At 40.4% G+C, this 27109-nt stretch overlaps 1 protein-coding gene and 1 long non-coding RNA gene across 4 annotated transcripts in view; one reads left to right on the plus strand and one right to left on the minus strand.

Moving 5' to 3' along the window:
• The first annotated feature begins 850 nt into the window (after positions 1 to 850).
• mapk8ip1b (mitogen-activated protein kinase 8 interacting protein 1b) lies at positions 851 to 24475 on the plus strand. 3 transcript variants are annotated; one of them, XM_053635489.1, is made up of 12 exons: positions 852 to 1871; positions 7328 to 7439; positions 11545 to 11775; positions 15993 to 16074; positions 16928 to 17758; positions 17854 to 17929; positions 18131 to 18306; positions 18554 to 18657; positions 21188 to 21304; positions 22025 to 22095; positions 22167 to 22265; positions 22345 to 24475. In XM_053635489.1, the coding sequence occupies exons 1-12, from the start codon at positions 1762 to 1764 to the stop codon at positions 22415 to 22417; spliced, it is 2082 nt and encodes a 693-aa protein (XP_053491464.1). In that variant the 5' UTR covers positions 852 to 1761; the 3' UTR covers positions 22418 to 24475. The 3 variants fall into 3 exon arrangements, with proteins under 3 accessions (XP_053491466.1, XP_053491464.1, XP_053491465.1); XM_053635490.1 differs by lacking the exon at positions 852 to 1871 and adding an exon at positions 4788 to 5172; XM_053635491.1 differs by lacking the exon at positions 11545 to 11775 and having other exon boundaries at positions 851 to 1871.
• Positions 24476 to 24541: 66 nt separating this feature from the next.
• Positions 24542 to 27109, minus strand: part of LOC128614169 (uncharacterized) — a 30724-nt gene continuing 28156 nt past the window's right edge. Inside the window, exon 4 of the long non-coding RNA XR_008387003.1 lies at positions 24542 to 24730. This is a non-coding gene — a long non-coding RNA (uncharacterized LOC128614169). The remainder of the gene's footprint in view (positions 24731 to 27109) is intronic.

The raw sequence follows: 27109 nt of genomic DNA on the forward strand, positions 1-27109 counted from the left end.
TAAATGCAAATTGACCTCATAAGTCAATAATAATTAAAATAAAATAAAAAAAAAAACACCTTTGGTTGCAATTACAGCTGCAAGTCTACGGAGATATGTCTCCTGCAACTTTGCACATCTGGATCCTGATCATTTTTGCCCGTTCTTCATGGAGAAATTGCCCCGTGCTCTGTCAGATTGCAGTCTTCAAGTCTTACTGGACACGCTGAAGAAATCAGGTTGCTGATGCCGTGTGTTGGAATCGAGTTGAAACGATCAAGACCGATATAATGAGACGTGGAGAGAGAAAAAATTAATTCTGTCCCACTTTTGTTTCACTGCACACTTTTTTAGTCTATTATTTATTCACACACAAGCGCACACACATTTGACGTCATGCACGCATCAATAAAACTGCAGTTGTCTTTATTATGCTTTTTGATGCCTAGCTTGGAGATCACAATAACACTACTTTCAGATGTCCACTTCAATACGGAAAATGACTCAGAAGCTGACTGGGTATGACCGGAGAGATTCCCATTGAATTATGTATTTTTAAATTAATGCCAGGCATTGTACTGAATTCTGCAGATGCGTGCTGGGGCATTGTACTGAATTCTGCAGATGCATGCTGGGGCATTGTACTGAATTCTGTAAATGCTTACTGGGCATTGTACTGAATTCTGCAAATGCTTACTGGGCATTGTTCTGAATTCTGTAAATGCTTACTGGGCATTGTTCTGAATTCTGTAAATGCTTACTGGGCATTGTACTGAATTCTGTAAATGCTTACTGGGCATTGTTCTGAATTCTGTAAATGCTTACTGGGCATTGTACTGAATTCTGTAAATGCTTACTGGGCATTGTACTTGCAAGTGCTTATTGGGCATTGTGCCGAATTCTGCAAATGCATGCTCAGTATTTGCAAATGCATTCTGGGCATTGTACTGAATACTGTAAATGCTTATGCTCGGTATTTGCATTTGCAGAATTCTGTACTGAATTCATACTGAATTCTGCAAGTGCTTATTGGGCATCGTACTGAATTCTGTAGATGAACGCTGGGCATCGTACTGGATTCTGCAGATGAACGCTGGGCATCGTACTGGATTCTGCAGATGAACGCTGGGCATCGTACTGGATTCTGCAGATGAACGCTGGGCATCGTACTGCATTCTGCAGATGAACGCTGGGCATCGTACTGATTCTGCAGATGAATGCTGGGCATCGTACTGATTCTGCCAAACCGCTGAGTCTGAGCAGTATCATGCTGTGCTCTCTTTTTAGATCACGCCTAGGCCAAAGCATCATCTTCGAGCCTCTTTCCGAGGACGTTCGCCACATCTTAGCCCATACCTGAACAGCATTTTTTTTTTTTTTTTTTTTTTTTTAAAGAATCAGGGAACACTGGGTGTAATAATAAAAGTCGGCATACAAAAAAAAAAAAAAAAACAAGAGGTGGAGGAAAACATTTTTTATTCCTGTGCACTCTTTTTCAGAAAACTGAAATACACTGGCTCTCCTGCTGAGGATGAAGTCACCTTTTTTATTGGCAATATATCTAATTTATTAATTTATTTCTCTTCGTGTTCACATGACTTTTTACGCACACTGAACGGTTAAAGTGTGTATGTCGGTGTTTCCCTGCACTGCTAACATGTAATAGATGGGTGTAAAGTCACGGATGGTCTCCGGTCTCGGTCATCTGTCCCCGGGGACCCGCGCCCCTCCCTGCGGCGTTACGCAGCACACCTCCCCGCTTCTCTCCTCGAAACGCTGCTGATGAAGGGAAAACAGGAGGCGGGAGAAGAAATGGCGGAGAGAGAGAAGAGGAAAAGCCCGACTCCTGCACAGTCCTCCCGGGCCGCACCGCCGCGAGCCGCCGCTCTCAGGTAAGGTGGAAAGTTAGCCACAAAATGGCGGCGGGTTTGTTTTCTTCTTTTCTTCATAAACAGAAGCGCGTTGGAGTACAGACGCCGTGTTTACTCTCGGAGACGGAGAGAGGATGCTTGTTGATACCACTGTACCTGCTTGCTCATTTATAACCCGGGATTCAGTCCACAGTTCTTCATTTAAACTAAGAATAATAAAGAATTTAGAGCCTAAATGCACAAGTTTCAGAACTGTATATACTAGAATTGGGCAATAATTTGTTTATGACAATGTCAACGAAAATATCAGACACTACAGTGTAATTATTATTATTATTATTATTAATTCATTTATTTATTTATTTTAGATAACACTGAACGGTTTAAATATTGTATTTTATTAATAAAAAGTACTGGTTGATGCATAACACTATATTTCTTTATTATTATTATTATTATTATTATTAAGTCCTGCAAACACACATTAGAGTCTTGTAATAGACCTGTTCTGATCAGTTATAACTACTATATGTATACAGCATGCTTTAACCATAAAAACATCATCTATATGTATGAAGGTACGCAGCATAGTCCCACATGATTCCCACAAAACATTGTGCAGATAATCCTACCTCAGGAACTGTCGAATTAACCAAATAAAATACAGCACATTTTTAAATGACGCTTTAAAAATAAATAATAATAATTGTCAGGAATTGGCCGGAGGTTTCCTTCTGGTCGGGTCTCATTAAGACTCGTGAGTCACATAAGTGCATATTTATTACAGGAAATATCATTGAGAGAGTATCATTGTTAAAGACCGGTTCATAATATGGGAAATATTACCAGAATTCTAAGGTCAATAAACCTTAAAATAAAGTTCTCAGGCGCTCTTTAAAAATAAATAAATAAATAATGTTGGAAATCTATCTCACTGAAATCCTTGGCATGAATCCTTCTCACACCGAATCCCGTTCTTCAGTAATGCTGGTCAGAATTTTAAACGGATAAATTTACCCCTAACGAGCAAGCCAAAGCGACGGTGGTGAGGAAGAACTCCCTGAGACGACAGGAGGACGTGTTTTAGTGGGAACTGTTTTAGTGAGCTAGACCTAAGCTGTTAGCCTCATAGATTCAGTGCTGGACAACAGACACTTCTCGCTCGATGTCCAGCCAACGTCTTCGTTAATAATGTCACGGAAAAGCTGTTCTAAAGGAGGAACTTTGGAAAATGTTCTTTACATGCGTAGTAGCTAAAAATGAATGCGCACGTGACTTTAGGGCGCCTAGGAAATGTGGACTTGATACTAAATACCCTCTGAGTTCTGTTTGTGTGTGTGTGTGTGTGTGTTCATGCAGTAGAGGAATTATCTACTAGAGCGTGGGTTTAGCTGTAATAAATGCTCCCAGTTTGCTTTCCATTAAAGGACAGTTTAACGGGCGTGCCACACTGAAATGTAATATTAATTCCCACAATACTGCAGACTTACTGTAATAATAATATGCCAAAATCCCCCCCAACCACCTCTTTAAAAGTGCACTCCATGCCCTTGGTCTACACCCAAACCTGAGCATCTGTTCAGATCCTCTTATAGAGATTTCTCTGCAGGATCAGCAAATGTTCCTGATTTCTATTTATTCATTTTTTTGCACAGTAATATGAGCGTGTTCCCATTCCATCACATTCCACACACTAATTGAAAAATAAATGGCGGTATTTACATACTGCATATGCACGTGTGTATTTACTGATAGAGCTAGCGGCCTTATTTAATAGCAAGTTAGTAATAATTTACATACACTCACCATCCACTGTATCTAATCAGCCAATCACGTGGCAGCAGAAGTAATTCAACAAGGAAAGCGCATGTTTTTTAAAAAATTATTCTGTCAGTAAATTCGAAAACGCCGTTTTCATGTTGTAGTGTGGACCGAGAAAACAGATTTATTTTTTAATGCCGTATTTTCAGTCGCGTGACTGAAAAAAAACAAGACGGTGGACGATGTTGTACTGCAGTCGTTGTGCCTGCTATCCAGTTTGATAGCATTGTTAAAAGATTGATATCACTGTGTACATCCTTCAGATGGAAAAGTCCCCCTGAAATCAAAAGGAAAGTTTTGTGGCTTTTCGCATTCACACTTGAAGCGTTGATTGATTTTCTTCGTACTCGCGTGTGTGTATGTCGATGAATGCCAGCCGACCGTAAGTTACCAGGCGAATACACGGCACAGCTGATTTGCATTTAGTGACGCCCACAAAATTCCATAAAAGGTCAAAGCTCACAAAGCTGAAATGAGTAGCGAAAGGCAAAATAGACTTTTTTTGGTCTATGCCAATAAAAATATATATTATTTAACAATGTAACTGCACCTGAAAGGCCACAATTATGGAAGCTGTGAATTAAGTGAGGTGTAAAGAAAATGGTATATATAATATATAAATGTATAAATAAGATCTTAAAATATAAAATATATCTGAACAAATAAAAATATCTCGAATATATGCGAATGTAATTTATACTTCTCTTTCTTAGACTGTTTTTAAAGAAATATACGATTACGAAGTCCGTTTCTAGCCGCATGTACTCGTTTCAGGCTTGAAATTGTGTTTCAGTTGCTTCGACTCGAACATACAGTAGATCGAACGGTACTGAAATGTCAAGAACAATATTGTGGATGTTGAATAGGGATCTAGCAGCAAGATTTCCAATCGACTGCCAATAAAATTCATGTCGAACTTCATGAAAAGGTCTCCTCTGGTTCGCAGATTCGATCATTCAGTAACCGCTTTATCCTTTTTTCTCTCTCCCAGCCGTTCCTCAGGGAAGGATGGCAATGAATAGGATATGAACACATGCACAACCATGTTGCCTTCATCTTGTCGAGCTGCTCCGCTCACCCTTGATGATTGCCCTCCACATGATTCAGAGAGAGAGAGAGAGAGAGGTGGGAGGGGAGAGAGACATAGTGAGAGGAAAGGAAAGGTAGCCGGAGCTGGATCATTAATCCTAAGCACTTTGTTTTGACAAATGGAGAGCAGAGAGAAAGAGCGAGAGACACACACACACACACAGGGAGAGACAGAGACAGAGAGAGATGCTGCAGTCACTACTCGGACGGAGAGAGAGAGGAGATTATATAATAGTTAAAGGACGCACACTGTGTTTTGTGCCGCGGTTTAGATTAGCGGCTAGCGAGATGCTTGCGTTTCTCTGATTTCTCTTCACACCAGGCTTCTCTTCACCGCTGCACTGCTGCACAGCATGAACGACAGAGCAGGGGACGGAGGAGAGGGATGGATGGAGGATCAGTGGGAGAAATGGTACAAATGAGGCTGTGTGACCGTGTGTGTGTGTGTGTGTGGAATGATGGCAACACAATGTTTTTCTAGCATTGCTGAGGGACCCCCTTGACTGAGAGTAACCCTGCATGTGTGCGTGCGTGTGTGTGTGTGTGTGTGTGTGAATTGCACTAGAGGTGACAGGTGTCAGATGAATCACTTAAATAGTGTTTTGTAGCCTTGATTTCACCTCTGTGGGGGGGGGGGGTCTGCTCATGGCACTCAACCCCTCCTATGATTAAAATTTCATATGAAATATTCATGATTAATGATCTATTTTTGCTATATTACTCTAAAATGTGCTGGAATTTTCAATATAGAAACATTTGACTGTAGTATGTAGTAGTAACCGTCCAGTTGCAGTAGTTCTCTTAGCAACAAGGTCGGGCTTGCTGCAGAAATAGGTTAGTTGCTGCGTAACTGTGTGTGTGTGTTCCAGCAGGTCTGTTTCATTTCTCATGTATGGGGATATACTACATTCATGACGCTGATCAGTCAAAAAATCCCAAGCCTAACCGCATATATAATTCTCCACCTGTTTGTTTTGGGAATGTTTTTAAACGTCTTCGTTCCATTTTTATGAGAGGTTGATTTCTTAAATATTAGGATTATGTTAGGACTCGTGTCAAACTGCAGGCTGAATACAGCCCACACAAAAAAAAAAAGACTATATATTACTCAATATTTTCACGCTAGACTAACAACATCCAGCCCTATCTGCTGCGTGTGATGTGACACAGACCCAGATCTAAAACTGGTTCAGAAACGCACTGGTGTCGCTCTTAGCGTGATTCAGTGAGTTACTCCAAATCCCAAAGTGTATCACCCTGTGTACATATGGACGGACGTGGCCCCTGTATTAGGAACTTCCATAGCTGGTCTTGCCTGGTTTGGCAGAAACATCTTTATGTGGGTGTTTCCTGTAACTGTCTACCAGTCTCTGACATGTACTGGGAGAAATCTTTGCCCACCCCTCTGTGCAGAAGTCTTTCAGCTGTGTGGTGTTGGAGGGGTTTCTTGCATGTACAGCCCCCACAGCATTTCAGCGGGATTGAGCTCTATTGAAACTAGGCCATTCCATAACCTTCCATTTCTTGCTTTTGATTCAGTCCTCGCTGGATTTTCCTGCATGTTTGGGTTTGAAAGGTCCACTTCTTCAACTTCAACTTTTTCTTATGGCCTCACATTCTCCTCAGGCAGTCTCTGGTGTGAAAGAGAATTCGTAGTCGATTTCATGATAGCAAGTTGGCCAGGCTCTGAGGTAGCAAAGCAGCCCCAAACCATAACATTTCCACCACCATGCTTTACAGTTGATTTTCGTTAAAAACATGGCTTCTGGTACTGTGACCAAACAACTAACTAGAAGGCCTGGTCCTTGCCTATATATTCTTTAGCAAACTTTAGTCTTGCCCTGATGATCTTTTCAGACAGCAGGGGCTTCCTCATGGCGCACCTCCCATGTAGGTTGAATTTTGTGCAGTTGCTTTCCAATGGTAAAGGCATGCATTTTGATGTCAGCAAGAATGGCAAGAATTACCTGCAGATCCTGTGGTGAAATTCTGGGGTTCTTAGAGACTTCGTTTAGCATCATGCATTCTGCACTTGGGTTAACGTTGCTGGGGTGGCCTTATTATCTGAAAATCATTTCAAACATTCATCGAAATGTCCTTATGACAATGAAAAATGCGTTTTTCAATCTACATGTCGTGTATCTTGTGTCACGTGCGCTTGTGCGGTGTGTTGATTTGGGTTATTCAGGTGAATCTTTTAAATGAAATCTGTGATTCAATGTAAATATAATGGAAAATAGAGTTTTCATGATGACTGGACAGAGGAAACTAAACTATGTACAGATTTTGTTCCCCGCTGTTGTTGCTCATTGGTCTAAAAACCGCCATGAACAGGAAAATATTCACAATCTAGGCCCTTCAAAGACCGTTATACAAAACAGTTTGTTATTTGTAGGAGTATCAGTGTATGCGTTACTTAGGAGAGTCTGGTTTTATGGATAGGATATGTTTGTGTTTTGTCACAAAACCTAGAGATCACATGACTGGCCAACATTTTCACGCCATCGCCCAGTTCTCATCTCATCGTAGACTAATACTACTACTACTAATGTTTTCATATTTTTCAGGTTGACCCATGACATAAGCTTAGACGAATTTGAGGATGAGGACTTGTCGGAAATCACAGAGATCACAGATGAGCGAGGCCTCAGCCTTAACTGCAATGGTCTCGACATCAAGGTACGAGAACGTTTTCTCAGTTATGTCTGTTCCCTGAGCTGCTGAGCTACACACACACACAAACACACACACACACACACACACACTATGTGTCTGTGCCACGTTTAGCAGCAACAACTACAAACAAAATGCTTCTGATAACGATTAGTCTTTCATATCGCTGTGGAGGAATTTTGTTCCACTCTTCTTTGCAGAATTATTTCAGCCACCTTGGAGGGCTTTCAAGCATGGACCAGCTGTTTAAGTTCCTCCCACAGCATCTCAGTGGGGTTCAGGGTTTAGTCACTCCAGAACATTCATTTTGTTTCTTTTGAACCATTTAAGTGGACTTTCACTTGTGTTTTGGATTATTGTCTTGCTATGTAACCCTATTGCATTTTTGATTACTGGACATTCTCCTTCAGGATTATCTGGTAGAGAGCAGAATTTATCGTTCTGTCAGTTATGGCAAGTTGTCCAGGCCCTGAAGCAGCAAAAACATCCCCACAGCATCACACTACCACCACCATGTTTCACTGTTGGTATGATGTTCCTATTGTGAAATGCTGTATGCAGATGTAGCAGGACCCATGTCTTGCAAAAAGTTCTACTTTCGACTCATCAGTCCAAAAGGCTGGAGGGTCATCAAGGTGGGGTTTATTTTGGCAAATGTGAGACAAGCCTTTATTTTATGTTCCTTTTGGAACTCCCATGGATACCATTTTTGACCAGCCTCTTTCTAATGATGGAATCATGGTATGTTCACCTTCTCTGAGGTGAGCGAGGCCTGCAGTTTTGTGGTTACTGAGCTTATACTTGTCTTAAAGATCTTAAAAACTTTGTGCAAAAACCGAAGAAATCAGGAAGGGGCAAATACTTTTTCATGGCAAGGCATGCTGAAGACAGAATCACCCACCTACTTGTCATCTGTAATTATAAATCCAGGCCAATTACAGGTAACAGAACATTACAGCTCCTCCACTGAATAAAAACACAGTACTGTATTTACAGAGGTTAAAAATATAGAGTGGTTTCCTCTAAAAGTCACCGCCCAGAAAACAGAAAAGAAATGCATGTGTGTGTGTGTGTATTTTTATCATCTAGAGTGTTCCATCCGAATTAAAATTTTAGCGTAAATGGTTGTGTATTTCATTTAATATTCTGAAGTGGAGCAACAGTGTGCACATTTTCAGTACTTGACAGTACATTTGGCAAATCCTATATGATGTCATTCTGCAAATCTATATGATGTCATTTGGCAAAACCTATATGATATGAAAATTCATACATGATTAGAGCCACTCTGGTATAGTTCCCTGGCATATTTGTGCCTGCTGTAATGTCTTTAAAAAGTCATTAAATATGAAACACTACAGTGCATGCACACAGAAGTTCATGTGCGTATGGGTGTGCACATGCAGTTTTTTTTCTAAATGTGCCTCTTGGGTAAACCTGATCCTCTCGCTAAACGACACGGTCGTAACGTCGCCCTAACGCCCATCGATCGATCTTGTTTTTTGTGCTGGCGCAATACGATAAATGTAATTTTTGAATTGTAACAGTACAGTATTATAAAATGCTAAATTGTTTAGATTTGTCTCTACATCGCTGTGTGTGGTTTTTTTTTTAATGTACAGTAATAAATTGACTTCTAATCAATAGTCTGTGTCAGATTAATGGTTCCTGTGGTCAGTAGGTGTGTTCCAAGCGCATCATTTTAATACCCGGCCGTTCTCACACAGTCACTTGATCCCCGATCACTCTGTTGAAGTAATGACGCTACATTATGTCTGACTTTTATCAGATATTAAAGCTCCTGTCGACTTATATTATATGCGTGTCCTTATATCTCACCAGCGTTTAAACACAAGGGTTTGCTTTCTCCTAACTGAACGATATGAAAACGGCGCGCTCACGGTCGTCGGGGTCACGTTCTCGTCTCCACACATGCACACGGATCAGCAGGTTAGTGTTCTCTGATGGTTGTGTCTCAGAGAGTATTATTTCCGACTTGCTCTCTTAATAGTGACGATCATGATATTTTTCCTTCTGCAGAGCGATAATTTGATGTGTGTGTGAGTGAATGTGTGCATAGGGGTCACGCCGTGTCACTCTGCCCCGTCTCCAGTCAGTTGCCTGGCAACAGGCTCAGGATCTCTTAAAGGGACAAGGCGTGAATAGAGAGTGAAAGAGAGAGAGAGGGTTATTCTGTGTGTTTATGCACTACGCAGCTTCCAAACACAGCTGTGGATCAAATGTTCTGTACGAAGCATTAAATAAAGCGGAAATGAGAGAGACGGACAGTGAGAGCCAGAGGGAGGTCTACGCACTCTGTCTGTTTATTCCCGTGCTTACAATTGTTAACTGCAAACAAAGAATTCGCCACAAAGTTGCAAGCGCACAATTGTATAGGATGTCTTATACGGAACTAAGAGGAACAAACCTGCTCCAGCATGACGACGCCCCTGTGCACAAAGCCAGCTCCATGAAGACGTGGCGTGTTAAGGTTGGACTGGAAGAACACTTCACAGCCTCAACCCCACTGAACACCTTCGGGATGAACTGGAACATGATCTCACTAACGCTCTCGTAGCTGACTGAACACAAATCCCCACAGCCACGCTCCAAAATCCAGTGGAAAGCATTCCCAGAAGAGCTGGAGCGCGTTATATCAGCAAAGGGAGGACGAAATCTGGAGCGGGACGTTCAACAAGGACATAGAGGTGTGATGGACAGGTGTCCACAATCTTCTGGCCATACAGTATTAGGGCTGTCACGAGAACCGATACTTCGGTACCAAGTCAGTACCACCATTCTTAAAACGTGACGGTACTTGTTTTTCTGCACTAGCAAAGGAACCGATTGTAATGGAGGTACCGGTGTTGCAGTTCTTCCGGACCTGATGGGGGCAGCAAATACGCGCAAGTGTTTTAGTCGGTCCACAAGTGGTGAAGAAGAAGAGGAACGCCTACAAGCACATGGAAACACTACAGAAGATTAGCTTAGCTTAACAAGTTTATCTCCGCCCCGACTCGTTGAGAGGAAAAGAGAGGAAAGGTAGTATCGGTTTCCGGTGTGCAGCCGCTGCTATCGTTAATCTCAAACAAAGCGAGGAAACACCTGGAATTTGGCGACGCTCCTGAAAGACGGTCCTATATTATGTTTGTTTGAGGCAGCTGCATTGTGGCGTGAAACCAGCTAACGTTATGCTCCATGTAATGTTAGCGATAGCCAGGTATTTGTTAACGACGCTAACGCATTGCAATGTTATAAACTACCTCCTAATGTTCCACCGTGCATCGCCATTCAGCCCGTGTCCTGTCAGATAAATGTAGCCTCATGTCACTAATAATTACTCACATGTTCATGCTTTTAATAAATCTTTTTATCCTGCCACCATATCAGTGAATTTAAACTAATGCTTGCATTCAGAGTATAAGAGAGTGTGTGTGTGTGTGTGCATGTGCACGTTTAGGAGTGCACCTCCACTCATTGTCAGACAGTGTTTGATAACTAAAATAGGCCCCCCCCCCCACCTCTCTCTGCCAGTATCAACCAGAGAAGGATGTCCTCCAGGAGAGTTTTTTTATTTTATTTTTTACATTTTATTGTTATACCACACCGTGGTGTCGACTTTAGTATCGAGTATCTTGTACTGTCGCGATGTGACGAGGTGGTATCGGTACCGACTACTAGATTTTTGGTATCGTGACATCCCTATACTGTATAGTGTCGTTTTCTTGTCATCCCCTACAAGAAGCAATGCAGTGACATTTTCACAATGACGGTTCAGTATTTATTTATTCATTTATTCTGATTTTTACCGGTAGAAATGCGACATTTATTCTAAATACAGACGGTCCAAAATCCAGTCATCTGAGATCTAGAGGTTTAACACACATCGCTATTCAATCAGCATTGAGAGGAGTCACTAATGCCAAGTGTGTCTGTATATCTTATCTCTGTCTGCACTGCACTGTCTCTCTCTCTCTCACACACACACACACACACACACACACACACACACTTACCACCTCTTTCTTACTAACATGTGATTTTCTATAATTACTCCCACTGTCTCTCTGCCTAATTAGTTTGACTCTCTCTCCTCCTCCAATCGCTTAAGGGTCACATGGTGCGACCGTCCAGTAGCGTTGCTCGGAGGGCGGAGCCGGGCGCAGCGGGGCATGTCTGCTCAGAGACGCTTGCCTTAGAGATGATCAACGGAGCAGTGGGAACACACACTGGTGACACACACGCCACGAGCACACGCTCCAAGGATACATACACCATGGACACGTACCGACCCAAACGACCCACCACGCTCAACCTGTTCCCACAGGTGCCCCGCACACAGGTACAGCTACAGAGCGTGTGTGTGAGTGTGTGAGTGTGTGTGTGAGGGGGGGGGGTGCGGGGATGGGGGGGGGGTGTTGTACTGGTTCAGGACTGTCACAGGATCTCTTTTTATGGTATTATACTATACCATATAGTTACACATGTTACTGCAATGATATCTAAATGTGTAACAAAGATTGTGTGTGTTTGCAGTGAGTGATAAAGTCTGCTCAGGATGGCGATGGAGGAGATTGCACTCCTTGTGTATTCTGTAGTGTGACATCACACACACACACACACACACACACAATGGGATCTGTTGTTTGCAGTAGATGTAGCTTTTCGTCTTTGTTGGGTTTGTATTGAACAGACTCTTTATGAAGAATTTAGACACCCGTACTGTCCTAAAAACTGCGTGATCGCACCGTGTGTGCCCCGATTCCGAAAAAGTTGCGACAGTTTGGGAAAATGCTAATTAAAACAAAGAGGAGGGATTTGTAAAGGTACTTTGACTTGTTTTTTTTAAAACAAGTTATTTGATGTTTTAACTAAATCATCTGCATAGTGTTTTGTAGAGAATCGTTTATTTTGAAATTGGCACATGCAACAAGTTCCATAAAAGTTGGGACAGGGGCAGTTTAGGACTAATAGCGATGTGACGAGTTGAAATAAGAAGGTGATGCGAAGAAGGTGATGCGAAGCAGGCGAGGCTATCATCTAATCGTAGTATAAAAGGAGCCTAGGTAGCACAGCGGAATCGTGTTTCGTGGTCCGACGAGTCACAACGGTCGTCGTGTTCTCCAGGCCAAAGAGGAAAACAACCATCTGAGCTGTTATCAGTGAGAAATGACAGAGGTGTAAACTTGGAGTGTGTCGAATTCTTTTCTTGTGTCAGGCCCTCACAAGTTGCCTCGGCAGCCTCGTAGATACTGTTGCCATGGGGACATGCCACCATCATTGTCACTCTTAATGACAGCGGTGAGAGTGAGGCAGCTCAAATCCAAGGACATACACACGCAACATTCAGTCCATTTGCAGGTTTATTATCATGGCGCTTGTGCCAGCGGCTCTATTTAATATTACTGAGAAGTAATTCTCTCCGGGTTCTCCAGTTTCCTCCCCACTGTTTTTTTTCTTTCCCTATATATTAAGTATGAAAGGGTTAACATCAAACATCATGACATACTGTAAGTGTGTTTCCTGATATTGAGAGTCTTTGTGGTGAGATGTTGGGGTGTTTTGGGTGTAATAAGAGGGTGTGTTTGGGGTATCTGTATTGGAGCGTTTCAGGGTAAGTCGAATTTTTCAAATAATAAAAATATACTAAATAGAATTGAAAAAAAAATACCTTAGGGGATGTAGTTGGTAAATTGTTGCCGTATGGCAACAACGCGCAATGGTGGAAAGTATGGCTGTACAATTGATGGAATATCGATCACGATTACGATTGACTGCCCTCGATTAAATGAACATGATAGACTGTGATATTGACGTTTAAAGTTGTCCTCCGCTCATAGAAAACGCCGCTGCAGATCAAATCAAGCGCTTCCTACAATCTTGTAGTGCCAAAAACCGGAAACAGAGTTAGCATTTTAGCCCTCGAGCTGCCAGCTTCGCTTCGAGCTCCAGCGCTTTGCGCGAGGAGAAATCATGACATTAACATGATGCTAAATGGCAGTATAGAGGTTGTCGGCGACATTAAACATCATCACGCCGAACAGGAAAAAACTTTGCAGATAAACTCAGGGCTCTACAGTGCGATCATTTCACTCGCATTTGTGACTGAAAAGTACTTCGTGCGACTATGAATAAATATTTATTCGCACCGGTGCGAGTGACCTGTTCGGAGTTGTGTAATACATTCGGAATAAAAACTACAGGAAGTCCAAAATGCATCTACACCGAGCAACAGTTACTTTCACACTGCTTTTCATCACCTCAGTCAACCGAACAAGTGTGTAAATACTGCAGAGAAGCCATTATGATGAAGAGAGTAACTCTGTACATCATCTGCTTCTCTCAACTCTCCGATCTCACAACCGCCATCTTTTATTGATCCCGCAAAATGATCTGAACTTTCACCTGCTCGTGTAGACACAGCGGCTTCGCACGGAGTAAATTAATAATAATGCTAATGCTATAAGGTGGGTTTAATTCAAACTTCTTTATTAAAAAATTCCTCACCAATCATAATCAAGAGTAGAACTGTTCAGTCCGTAAACATACAGTACACTGCCGCTCTCCTTCACTAACTCTAATTCACTCCATTTAAACTCATGGTTACCAGATATCACTAGAAAAGTCAACTCCAGTTTCCATGTTTTGATTTATCCCCCCAAAACACAATATTATGAGCAGACATGGACACTGTACTGGGGAAACGATCTAAAACTGATAAACAAAAACTACTAAAATGTAAAGACAGAAAATGTGCTTAGTTATAAATAAATCATTTAATATAAAAAATAGATATTATAATAACTTCATAAAATATAAATAAAATGAGAAATGAAATAATGTTTAATTACTATGGGTTACATTTAATATCAATTTGACATTAAGCTTAGTTCGCTATTTCCTTAGAAAGCTATTAAACTTTTTCCTAATATGGATCATTTTTGTGTTAGTCTGCTTTTAATTAGGACTCTTTATTGTTTAAAATATTTAAAAATAAATATTTTATGCTTGTTTATTTATCAATTAACCAACAGTATTTCTCATTGCCATTATTTTAACTCCATTAAAGCTTACATTTAACTGTTTATGATAGACCTCCTGATTAAAGCTTACACAATAAAAGATTGGTATCTGGATCGGTATCGGCTGTAAAAATCCTGATCGGCGCATCAGTAATGAACACCATTAAACTAAAGCGCTTTGCATCTGACGGGTAAATGAACTCACCCAATCACATCCTATATGAGATTATTCAGATATCTACACAATACACACAGAGCGGTTCGAGAACTGACTCCAGCCCAGAACCATGACCGTGGAAATGTCTAATAGTGTAGCTTTAAATATATTTAAGAGGAGCAGACTTCAAACACTGAACATTGAGGTTTATTGTATTTGTTTACAAGGTAAACAGGTTAATGGTTGTTTTGTGCATACAGTCTATAAAATGAACTGAAAATATTAGATTTAGTTTATCAGAAGGTAAATTAATGTGTCATGGCTCACACTATGTTCCTAAATTCTGTCATAATTGACCAGCTCAAGTTTTCTCATGAAAAGTTAATAAATGTGAAAGTGCAATAAAAATATATTGTCACTAAAATCAGTGAATAATCGTGATAAATAATCGAGATCTCAATATTGATCAAAATAATCGGGATGATCATTTTGGCTATAATCATGCAGCCCTAGTGGAAAGTATCATATAGTCAGAAATAACACAAAATGTATGAGATTACATTCCAATTGCTGCATTTTCCAGGCGATACAATGCACAGTGGTTGTTGTTGTTGTTGTTGTTTTGCCACCTAGTAAGCATGTAAAATCTTCTAATTCATAGTAAATGAAATAGTATTCAGAATACTCAAAACATACAGAGTTTTTTAAAAGACTGAAAATGAATGTTAATGTTATCTCAGGGAGTGTTTCAAGTAGTTTTGCCTAAACATTGAAAAATTAAGTCAGATTTGTGATGGCAGAAAAAGCAGTGCAAACAGCACTTCCTGGTCACGTGACGTGGTATTTGTTTTGCATTGTTTTATTTCGAGAAGATTTTTTTTTTTACGGTGGCTGATGGGAAATTAGGACAGACGTGAAACGTGGAGGGCGTTGTGATTCCGTGTGCCAAAGTTGGCAACAGTTGGCCCTCTATTATGTGTGTAGAGGGAGAATGACAGAGTGGGGAATGTAAAGAGAGCAGTGGTGTGTGTGTGTGAGAGAGAGAGAGAGAGAGGAAACAAGTCCAGTCCCTAATGAATGCTCTACACGTCGCACAGGCGCAACAAAGGCTTCCTGCCCAGCGCACTCAGGGACTAGAGGGACTTGTGGGATTTTCTGGTCTGTGTTTATTATCTAATAGAGACGAAGGATTTTAGAGACACAAATCCTGGTCAGTTTCGGAGAAATGCATTGAAACGTGTTGAAGCTCTAATTGTACTAATTATTTTTTCTACTCTTATTCAGTTCACTTCACACACCAATCAGGATTGTGCACTTGTTCTCTTTACCCCTGCTGATCCACCCCCCCCCCCCCCCTCTCTCTCTCTCTCTGACACACAGGACACGCTGAACAACAACTCGTTTGGAAAGAAGTACAGCTGGCAGGAGAAAGTCTCACACTCGACCTCGCCACAAAAAACAGGTGAGTTCTTCGGTCTGTCCGTCATCCTTCTGATAGGAAAATGGGTTAAGCGGGTTGGGACGTGTCTACAGTGAACAGACGATGGCGAGGCATCTGCGACGGCGTTTACGGGGACGGAATATTAACAAAACCGTCTAGTACACCAAAAATCCATCGGCCTCGTTGTGTGTTTGCTAATCGGCAACTTGGTCGTATCAAATCATCATCATCACCATCATCATCATCACACTATAAAACTTTGTATAAAACGTATGTATAAAACATTTTATTGTACCGAGAGTGCCTTGCTCATGAACCTATTGAAACGGCCAATCTTGTTCTGATTAGTTTAGCTAATGGTGCTATTTCTTGTCCAGCAGGAAATATCCAGGTACAGTAGCTAAACACCAGGTGAACAATTTTAGCGAGTAGTCTAAACCCTAGTAAGCTAGCTAACGTTTGGATGCATATCGAGCTGAAAGCAGAAGCTATCAAAATAGCGAAACACCTAGATCAAGCTGATGTGGGTACAACAGACACAGATTAATGTCATAAGGAGCTGAAAATAATAAAATCCCGCTCAGTAGTTATTCTCTCGAGCAGCTGCGTGACTGGTTCTCATGCAGACGGATTTAGTAAACAAGCGGAACAATGCTGATTCATCACCCCGAATTTAGCAGCTCATCATTTGTTGGCCGTTATTGTCCACGAGACAAAAGGACGCAAGAGGAAGTTAAGCAAACACCGACACACAGACTCGCACGGGCCGTTTTTCCACTGGGTATGACGGACATGTTTGCTGTTTCTCTTTTTACTTGACAAATACTTTATTATTGCAATGAAAACGTCATCGAAACGTATCGCTTTTTTTCAGGCGAACTGGCACCTCGTGAGCACATCTGTCTGAGCGACGAGGACAAAATCAAAACCGAAACCAAAGACTGCGGCACTTCGACAGACACGCCCACCAAACGTCCAGCCCCTTCCAGACACCCTGCTCCATCTGTAGCCCCGCCCATTAAAGCTAGCGCGTGTGAGCGCATTCGATATCACACGAACGTGTGCGTGGAAGCTACCGAGGAGATTTACCTGACTCCCGATAGACCGGGCCGCATGTCAGTCATCACCGACAGTGAGGCCCCGCCCCCTTATCATCCTCCGCTTTACGAAAAGGCGAACGCAGCCATCATGGAGGGATTAGAGGAAGAGCCTCCGCCATCTTACGCGTCCTGTGTGGCAGCTTCTGCATCACTTGATCTCAGGAGCAGGAGAAGAAGAAACAGCCGAGGAAGTGCAGAGCTCAGGAGGAGAGGAAGGAAGGAAGAGGAAGCGGAGGAGGGAGACGAAGAGGAAACTAGGATTTCTTCGAACGGACTCTCGTATGATTCGGTCAAATACACGCTTGTGGTGGACGAAGACGCGCAGCTGGAGCTCGTGAGCCTGAAAGAGTGCTTTCACAGCTACAGCGACGACAGCGACTCGGCCACCGTCTACGATAACTGCGTCTCGTCGCCATATGGTGAGGAATTCGAGGAAGATGAGGAAGTGGATTTAGACGAAGCGCATGGTGCCGGAAGGGCAAGAATGGGCGGAGCCAAGCGGGAAGCCACTGCCTGCTTATCGGAAGACTCCACGCCCGAGGCGGATATCCCGTTCTCTAGAAAGTTCCTCAACGTCTTTATGAACGGGCGATCACGCTCTTCCAGTAAGTGCTTGTTTATTAGTACCTGTTTATTGTTAAAGCAACAAGTAAAATTATTGAATTTGGAATCAGCAGCGAATCTCTATCTGTTTCTCCAGGTTCCGAGTCCTTTGGTTTGTTTACCTGCATTGTTAACGGAGAAGAGAGAGATCAGAGTCATCGGGCCGTGTACAGGTAAGAGTCACACACCACACGCAGAGGAAAGGAGGCAGGGTTTTAACCTAGTAATCGTTTACTCATCGTGTATTGCTTATTATTAACGTGCCACTCTTATTAGTCACAGCCTGATTAATCCCGTTATTAATGTTCTGTTAATCCCAGTCTCGTACCACCGATCCTGGTAACGTCTTATGAATCACGGTGTCCCATTGACAGGTTTGTCCCTCGTCATGAGGACGAGCTGGAGCTGGAAGTGGACGATCCTTTACTAGTGGAGGATCAGGGGGAGGATTTCTGGTACGAGGGCTACAACATGCGCACCGGAGCCCGGGGGATATTTCCTGCGTACTATGCCACTGAAGTGACCAAGGAGCCTGAGCAGATTAAAAAAGGTGAAGAAAAAAAGAATTGCTGTGATTGTACAGATACAAAAGAATGATAACGGAGCATGAATGAAATTTGCATGCATTTGAGTATGTATAAATAAGTAAAGATGTATTGATGAAATCCATGTGCAGTACAAACGTGTGTTCAGGGGGTTTATTGGTCTCATCCATGCAGGCGTTTTGTGTTAAATGTGAACGGAAGTTTGCTTTGGAATTGTAACGGCTCTTGTTGTTCTCTTTCCTCCGTTAATAGTGAGAAGTGCAGACTGGCTGGAGAGGTACAGCCTGAAATTCCTCGGCTCTGTCCAAGTGCCCTACCACAAAGGGAATGAGGTGCTCTGTGCAGCCATGCAGAAGGTTTGTACCAGAGTCTCAATAAGGGCCTTTTTTCCATGTTGTTTCTGACATTTTGGCAGCAGTTTACTAGATAAATATCCAAAAGTATTGGTACAGCAAGGCCAATTACATTTTTTTTCGCTATACATCGAAGGCATTCATGTTAGAGAGATCCTCCACATCGTCGAAGACTTCGAGTGCTGAAATATATAGGCAAAAACCACTCATCAGCAGTAAGAATCAGAAAGTCAGATTGGAATTTGCAAAGAAATACAGAGATGATCCATAAAAGTTCTAGAACCAAGATGAACCTCTACCAAAGTGATGGAAAGGCTAAAATGTGGAGAAAGAAAGGATCTGCTCATGATCCAGAACATACAAGCTCATCTGTGAAACATGGTGGAGGTAGTGTCACGGCTCGGGCTTGCATGACTGCTTCTGGAACCTTCTCAGTAATGGAACTCGAGATGGTAGCAGCAGAATGAATTCAGAAGTTTACAGGAACATTAATCAAGAGGAACTTGATCATGCAGCAAGACAACGATCCAAAACACACTGCCGACTGAACACAGGACTTAATATGAAGTGTTTTTTACTTTAATTTACTTCAAGACTGATCTGTTCCTATACTTTTGATCACCTATAAATTGGGTGTTCTGATACAAAGGGTGCCATGTTCAGAGTTGTTTAACACGTCTAGATGCAAATATTAGGAATAGTGCTGCACAATTAATCGAATATCGATCGCGATTACGATTTTGACTGCCCACGATTAATGAACATGATAGACTGTGATATTGACGTTTAAAGTTGTCCTCCGCTCATAGAAAACTCCACTGCAGATCAAATCAAGCGCTTCCTACACTTACAGCCAGTCACATAGCGCGGTGCAGGGATGACGTCATTTTGTAGTGCCAAAACCCCGAAACATATATATATATATATGTATACATATATATGAATATATATGTATACATATATATATATATATATATATATATGAAACATATATATATAGAAATATATATATTTATATGAAACATATATATATATATATATATATATATATATATATATATAATATATTATTTTATTTATATTTAATGAAGTTATAATATATATATATATATATATATATATATATATATATATATATATAAAGATATAATAACGTCATAAAATATAAATGAGAAATGAAATAATGTTTAATTACTATGGGTTGCATTTAATATCAATCTGACATTAAGCATAGTTCGCTATTTCCTTAGAAAGCTATTAGCCTTTTTCCTAATATGGATCATTTTTGTGTTAGTCTGCTTATAATTAGGACTCTTTATTGTTTAAGATATTTAAAATAAATATTTTATGCTTGTTTATTTATCAATTAACCAACAGTATTTCTCATTGCTGTTATTTTAACTCCATTAAAGCTTACATTTAACTGTTTATGATAGACCTCCTGATTAAAGCTTACACAAAAAAAGATTGGTATCTGGATCGGTATCATCTGTAAAAATCCTGATCGGAGCATCCCTAATGAACACCATTAAACTAAAGCGCTTTGCATCTGACGGGTAAATGAACTCACCCAATCACATCCTATATGAGATTATTCAGATATCTACACAATACACACAGAGCGGTTCGAGAACTGACTCCAGCCCAGAACCATGACAGTGGAAATGTCTAATAGTGTAGCTTTAAATATATTTAAGAGGAGCAGACTTCAAACACTGAACATTGAGGTTTATTGAATTTGTTTACAAGGTAAACAGGTTAACGGTTGTTTTGTGCATACAGTCCGTAAAATGAACTGAAAATATTAGATTTAGTTTATCAGAAGGTAAATTAATGTCATGGCTCACACTATGTTCCTAAATTCTGTCATAATTGACCAGCTCAAGTTTTCTCATGCCTACTTGTGTGTTATACTGTGGCATGAGAAAACTTAATAAATGTGAAAGTGCAATAAAAATATATTGTCACTAAAATCAATTAATAATCATGATCTCAATATTGATCAAAATAATCAGGATTATCATTTTAGCCATAATCGTGCAGCCCTAATTAGGAACTACTGAATGAATGAAATATTCGTCTTTTGATCTCGAACCCAAATGCTTTCAGCGTGTAGCAAAAACAAACGACACTCACAGAGGGGAACGTAAATACTGTGGGTGGGGAAAAAGCCTGGTTTTGATCATTACAAGTTAAGGAGTAATTATTGCTTCTGGTTCACCACGCCCATTTATAATCATACATAATGATGTTAAGGGTCCGGTGTGGAAATTGGTTCACAATTCCGGTAAAGTTTCAGTGTTGTGGACATCCGTGCAAAACAGCCCACGGATTCCCCTGTCCACGGCCTCCGATCGGAAGTAATGGCGCTCTGGAGGAATTGTTTGTTTTTTAAATGTTAAATGCAACAGTAATGTAAATGCATAGTAACAGTGCACATTTAAAGTAAATGAATATGCTTACCTTTATCTGTATATCTGTGTATGTGTGTGTGTGTGTGTGTGTGTGTGTGTGTGTGTGTGTGTGTTGGCAGGTCGCCAACAACAGGAGGATGACTCTGCATTATAACCCCCCTTCATCCTGCATATTGGAAATCAACATGAAAGGAGTGAAACTCGCAGTGCAGGACGACTATGGAGTATACGGCAGAGTAAACACACACACACACACACACATTCCTAAAATCAGGCCAACATCAGCAGTGTCGGCCATTTTGTCCGAAAAAGCAGAAGGAAGAAGGGAGTGACAGATAACTAGACTTATAAACAAAAATTTTTCAGAAATGAATGCAAATAATCAAACAGAACTTTTTATATTTCCACTTCACACCTGCAGCAGGCTCCGTTTGAAAGGTTTTTAACTTTAAAGTACCGTTTATGTGTGAGATGTCAGTCATGTTTCTTATCAATTTACAGACACTAATTAGTAGCAGTAGTAGGAAGGGCTTCAGTAGCTGTCAGTTAGCTCTGTGTCCAGAGCAGATTTTCACACAGCTGCACTAAAACTAAAACCTTGAATTCAGCTAAGAGTGACGAATAATATTTTGGACATTTTAGTAAACATTTCATTGCTACATTTTAATAAAATTAGGGTTAGGGTTACTCCTTGTTATGAGTCTCTGCGTGGCCCTCTAGTGGTGTTTTCCAGATAGCATATGGAAGCATAGTCCTATATTTGAATGTAAAATTTACAGTCGTGTGTGCAGTTTTGGAGATCTTTATCTGATCTTTACTCTGCAATATTCCGTCCCTTCAACCTAAGCCGTCCTTTTCAATTGTATAGTACAGGGCACTGTTGATCTTATTTTATTTACTGTAAATATGTTAATGTGTGTGTGTGTGTGTGTGTGTGTGTGTGTGTACGTTAACAGAACAGTCCATGCAGCCACTTCTTCCAGCTGAAGAACATCTCATTCTGTGGCTATCATCCGAAAAACAACAAGTAAGTGCAAGCGTCCGACGCTCGTACTATTTGAAGAAGAGCGATTGTCTCACTTCATGTCTTTCCTACAGATACTTTGGCTTCATCACGAAACACCCGGCAGATCAGAGATTCGCCTGCCACGTGTTTGTGTCTGAAAACTCCACCAAGGCGCTTGCAGAGGCTGTGGGGTGTGTATTTAAGACTTATTTAAGTTTCCGCTCTGCTTTCCTCTCCATAACACCGTTGTTCTGTCCTGTTCTCTCACAGGAAAGCGTTCCAGCTGTATTATAAAGAGTTCGTGGAGTTTTCCTGCCCTACAGAAGACATCTATCTGGAATAAACACGACTCTGCTAGTACAGACGCGCGGAAGGACGGGTGTTCTCGTAACGTAACCGAAAGCTAACACTAACGAGAGGAGACGTCGCGGAGAGCATTACGTGCTTCAGTGGGTTTTATAACAAGAGAAAAGAAGACGTGAAAAGAGCTGAATTTTGGTTTGGACTTCATATCACTCAACTCACATGAGACTGAATCTTAACCACAGCTTCTGAGGTTTAGAACACTATCATAACTGCAATCACAAAAAACTGCTATTAATGACGCCCTAGAAACACCAAGAAGGTCATTTGTTTAAAAAAAAAAAACAAAAAACGAAAACGTCAGTAATTCTGCGCAGAATATTAAACATACCGTAAAGTTTTAGTTGCGGTTGCTTACACAGGAAAGCAGCCTGTAGTACGCCATTGCAGACTTTTCTGGCCTCAAGCTTCAGAATATGGACGGATGAAGTCTGTGGCCGTCCAGACAGCGGGTAAAGATGGGAGCGTTTTCTACTCTACTGTATAATCATTAGGGTACGGTGGTGAATGATTAAAGTTAGTCATTTGTAATGTCAAATGTCTGCTCCACAAACATTCTGGGCTTCTGAGACTAGCTTGGCGTTAACATGATTTTATTATTATTATTATTATTTAACATTTTTTTACTTTTACCCATCATCACATGATCAGAAAATGCCCTGATTGGACTGACTGCAAAAGTGAACGAGGAAGTTTCAACAAGAGGAGCTTGGCTACGGATGTTTTCCAGGAAACGCCACCACGGCACTGAGCTACAGCAACACTAACGGGACAAATACTACACTGGATGTTTAACAGAAGCACTGGTTTAATGGGGAAAAAAACTGTAGTATTATATTCATTATATATCAGCGACGATGAAGTATGTAACTGGATGAACACCGAAACCGCCACACGTCCTCCTCTGCAGTATTGTAGCGCTCCAGGTACTTACACCAAGCTTCCGTTTACTTAACTGAAGATTCACACGAGGATCTCCTGAGCTGATTAATAACTGTTCTGAGTAACAGACTTAAGAGCTAGTGATGCTGTAAGACTTTTACTCACGAATTTAATTTGCCCCTTTATTCTTAAGGAAAGGACGTAGCACTTGTAGCAGAATGTAAACCAGCTCAGACTGCTCTGAGTCGCGCAGACGCACGTCCTTGTTGTTTCTGATGCTGTTATGTGTAAAAGGGGGCCACAGAACTAAGAAACAGCGGTAGGGTCCATCCTGAGGATGAAGTGAAGCGTGGCTTTCATGTTTTGTTGGAAGTACATTAGGAGCGATTCGGACAATAAGATACTTCCTGTTTAATGCGTACAGTGTATTACATGTAAAGCTAAACTGCTGGCTGAACACTTCCTTTAATAAAACTAAATGAGAGCAGGAGCTTGCGGAGATGAACGAGTGACGTTTATAATGTAAAGTCTGACCTGGGAAGCACATTTCACAATAACGAGTCACGAGTTTATTTCCTCTAGTGCCTTTTCATACTTGATTTCCTAAATCATAACGGCGATAAGCGGCGTACGCGTGGCGTTTGCGTTAACGATCGCTCGTGTTGCGTGCCGTGTCGGACGAGAGCGTTTCAGGACAGGTGTAAGTCCCGTCGCTGATTTATTTACAAGGGCTAAGAGAATATATATCAGATTGACACGACGATGCTAACGGTGTCGTTTCGATTATCCGCTACGCAGTGCATCGTCCTGTGTACGTTCTGTCATCCCAAAAGTCTTCTGAAAGATCCGCGTTTAAAATTGGGTCCGGGTCTTTTCCGGTTTTCAGAAAGAGCTTGCGTTCATTTTAACCCTGCTTCGTGAAACTCCTCCAAACCTGTAGGAGCTAGGATCTCCCGAATTCACTGTAATAAGACATTTTTGTAAAATGTGAATATACTTCCTGAAATGTAAATTCTATTCTGGAATTAAACAATGGTAAAGTAAAGGCTTTCTCTGATCTCTTACTTTCTTCCCAGAAGCCACAGTGGCAGTAAATAAACATGGTCTAAAATACCTATTTCTATTGATTCTGGTATTATGTAAAATTCGTACTGAAACCTATTTGAATTAAATGAAGAAATGTGTGCTTGTGTAATGAAAAGGAGAAGCAGGACACAACTGGTTATTTATCATTCATTTCTAATGTCATGTTCTGAATCAAGCTTTGTCTCTAATAGAGTGGGACTGGGATCAGGACTTGGTTTTTTTGGGGGAAAAATGGAATTAATCTTCCTCTAAGCTGGACTAGTCTGAGCTTGTGCCCTGAGGATATATGATGGCACATGAGGTGGAACTGGTATCACTCCATAATCTGCAACACATAAAAACCCAATATGTTTGCCATCCCTTACTGACAGGTCACTCTACTACTACTACTACTACTACTACTACTACATATCCTACTACTACTACTACTACTACTACTACATATCCTACTACTACTACTACTACTACTACTACATATCCTACTACTACTACTACTACTACATATCCTACTACTACTACTACTACTACATATCCTACTACTACTACTACTACTACATATCCTACTACTACATATCCTACTACTACTACTACTACTACATATCCTACTACTACTACTACATATCCTACTACTACTACTACTACTACATATCCTACTACTACTACTACTACTACATATCCTACTACTACTACTACATATCCTACTACTACTACTACATATCCTACTACTACTACTACTACTACATATCCTACTACTACTACTACTACTACATATCCTACTACTACTACTACATATCCTACTACTACTACTACTACTACTACATATCCTACTACTACTACTACATATCCTACTACTACTACTACATATCCTACTACTACTACTACTACTACTACATATCCTACTACTACTACTACTACTACTACTACTACATATCCTACTACTACTACTACTACTACTACTACTACATATCCTACTACTACTACTACTACTACTACTACTACTACATATCCTACTACTACTACTACTACTACTACTACATATCCTACTACTACTACTACTACTACTACTACATATCCTACTACTACTACTACATATCCTACTACTACTACTACTACTACATATCCTACTACTACTACTACATATCCTACTACTACTACTACTACTACTACTACATATCCTACTACTACTACTACTACTACATATCCTACTACTACTACTACATATCCTACTACTACTACTACATATCCTACTACTACTACTACTACTACTACATATCCTACTACTACTACTACATATCCTACTACTACTACTACATATCCTACTACTACTACTACTACTACTACATATCCTACTACTACTACTACTACTACTACATATCCTACTACTACTACTACTACTACTACTACATATCCTACTACTACTACTACTACTACTACTACATATCCTACTACTACTACTACTACTACTACATATCCTACTACTACTACTACTACTACTACATATCCTACTACTACTACTACTACTACTACATATCCTACTACTACTACTACATATCCTACTACTACTACTACATATCCTACTACTACTACTACTACTACTACATATCCTACTACTACTACTACTACTACTACATATCCTACTACTACTACTACTACTACTACTACATATCCTACTACTACTACTACTACTACTACTACATATCCTACTACTACTACTACTACTACATATCCTACTACTACTACTACTACTACACATCCTACTACTACTACTACTACTACATATCCTACTACTACTACTACTACTACTACTACATATCCTACTACTACTACTACTACTACACATCCTACTACTACTACTACTACTACTACTACATATCCTACTACTACTACTACTACTACACCACATCCTACTACTACTACTACTACTACTACATATCCTACTACTACTACTATATATCCTACTACTACTACTACTACTACATATCCTACTACTACTACTACTACTACATATCCTACTACTACTACTACTACTTCTACATATTCTACTACTACTACTACTACTACTACTACATATCCTACTACTACTACTACTACTACTACTACATATCCTACGACTACTACATATCCTACTACTACTACTACTACTATATATCCTACTACTACTACTACTACTACTATATATCCTACTACTACTACTACTATTACTACATATCCTACTACTACTACTACTACTACTACATATCCTACTACTACTACATATCCTACTACTACTACTACTACTACATATCCTTACTACTACTACTACATATCCTACTACTACTACTACTACTACATATCCTACTACTACTACTACTACTATATATCCTACTACTACTACTATTACTACATATCCTACTACTACTACAACTACTACTACTACTACTACTACTACATATCCTACTACTACTACAACTACTACATATCTTACTACTACTACTACTACTTATCCCTACTACTACTACTACTACTACTACATATCCTACTACTACTACTACTACTATATATCCTACTACTACTACTATTACTACATATCCTACTACTACTACAACTACTACTACTACTACTACTACTACATATCCTACTACTACTACAACTACTACATATCTTACTACTACTACTACTACATATCCTACTACTACTACTACTACTACTACTACATATCCTACTA

This window comes from Ictalurus furcatus, chromosome 10, assembly GCF_023375685.1.
Source record: "Ictalurus furcatus strain D&B chromosome 10, Billie_1.0, whole genome shotgun sequence".
Taxonomy (NCBI): Eukaryota; Metazoa; Chordata; class Actinopteri; order Siluriformes; family Ictaluridae; genus Ictalurus; species Ictalurus furcatus.